This window comes from Propithecus coquereli, unplaced genomic scaffold, assembly GCF_000956105.1.
Source record: "Propithecus coquereli isolate 6110/MARCELLA unplaced genomic scaffold, Pcoq_1.0 Scaffold289, whole genome shotgun sequence".
NCBI classification, from domain to species: domain Eukaryota; kingdom Metazoa; phylum Chordata; class Mammalia; order Primates; family Indriidae; genus Propithecus; species Propithecus coquereli.
The window spans coordinates 60,579-61,907 of NW_012148496.1; the positions used below are offsets into that span (position 1 = coordinate 60,579).

A 1,329-nucleotide genomic window follows, 5' to 3' on the forward strand; every position below is an offset into this window, starting at 1 on the left:
GAGGAGGATGGGGTCATCACCTCGAAACGGGCCATGAAGTCCTTCAGGTTGGGGAACGCGTCCAGGCACTTGGGCTCAAATATACGGTGCAGGTCAAGGACATCGTAAGTGAGGAAATCCACAAAGGTGATCTGCAGAAGGCCAACAATGAGTGGGCTGGAAGCTCCAGGACACAGGAAATATGACAATTCTCATTCCCTATCACCGGCCCCTTTACCTTGTCCCCTGCAAACCAGGGCCGTGTCCCCAGGAACTGTGAGAAGTGCTTCATTTTTTCAGGAATTTCCTCCAAGTACTGGGGCTTCAGTTTCTCCTGAGACAGAGAATAGCTGTCATCACCCTCAGACACCAGCGCCCCGGGGAACAGAGGCAGGCCTCCCCAGGGCTGTGCATGACCCCCTGGCCACAGGTGAGCAGCCATCTTCCCCACAACTGGAACTGGGTCAGTGCCCAGCCCTCCATTAATACATCAGCATTGATTAGGCTCCTACTGACTACCACACCATATCTGACATCATGGGAAGGCAGAGAGGATTAAGATTGTCCCTGAATCTGTCACCACTGATCCCAAAACAAGTCTCCTGTGGGTCAGACCCAGGAGCACCCTGAGCACCCGGCAGGCTCTGCACTGAGACGGCAGGCAGAACGACAACAGTACAGAATGAAAAGAGCTCAGGGAAATAAGTCAAAAGTTCTACCTACTGGGATGGCAGAGGAATGCAATGGATGTTTCAGTAGTTTTTGAAAGTTTGGGAGAGTTTCATCTTGAAAAGGAGGGAGAGGCATAGGGCTCTCTGGTGACCCTGAGCTTCCCATTAAGAAAACACCCTGATCCCTGTTGGTGTCAAGGAGAAGCACGAGAAAAATAGTAGCCCAGAAGTCCACAAATGAAGGTGCTATTTCATTTCCCCATCTTGTACTTGTTTTTCTCCTAACTTTGTGTGTACTGCACGAGTAGGCAGATGGGGTGAACCACCTAGGAGAGATGGCTCACAGCTGAGGACAGAGGGCTAAGGTATGGAGAATTCTGAACACATGACTTTATTGCCTAGGAAATGAATTTCAACCTTGGGTATCTGAACTTCCTAAGACTAGCAGGGACTGATTTAGGATTTTCATTTGATACAGTTTATTGTTAAGAGGGTCACTCTGGTACAGTTTAAGGAACCCCCTGGAGTATCAGTAGCCATTAAAACTTTAACTCATTCAGCCTGAGCAAGAGCAAGACCCCGCCTCTACTAAAACTAGAAAGAAATTAATCGGCCAACTAAAAATATATAGAAAAAATTAGCCGGGCATGGTGGCGCATGCCTGTAGTCCCAGCTACTC

General features: G+C 48.8%; 1 protein-coding gene across 1 annotated transcript in view; it reads right to left on the reverse strand.

Moving 5' to 3' along the window:
• The window catches only part of LOC105813714 (glutathione S-transferase Mu 4-like), a 61,561-nt gene extending 60,572 nt beyond the window's left edge, over window positions 1–989 (reverse strand). The window contains exons 1-2 of the mRNA XM_012648492.1: window positions 218–989; window positions 21–131 (exon numbers count right to left, since the gene is read on the reverse strand). Coding sequence (XP_012503946.1) covers window positions 21–131; window positions 218–421 — 315 coding nt within the window. The 5' untranslated portion in view covers window positions 422–989. The remainder of the gene's footprint in view (window positions 1–20; window positions 132–217) is intronic.
• Between the last annotated feature and the right edge of the window lie 340 nt (window positions 990–1,329).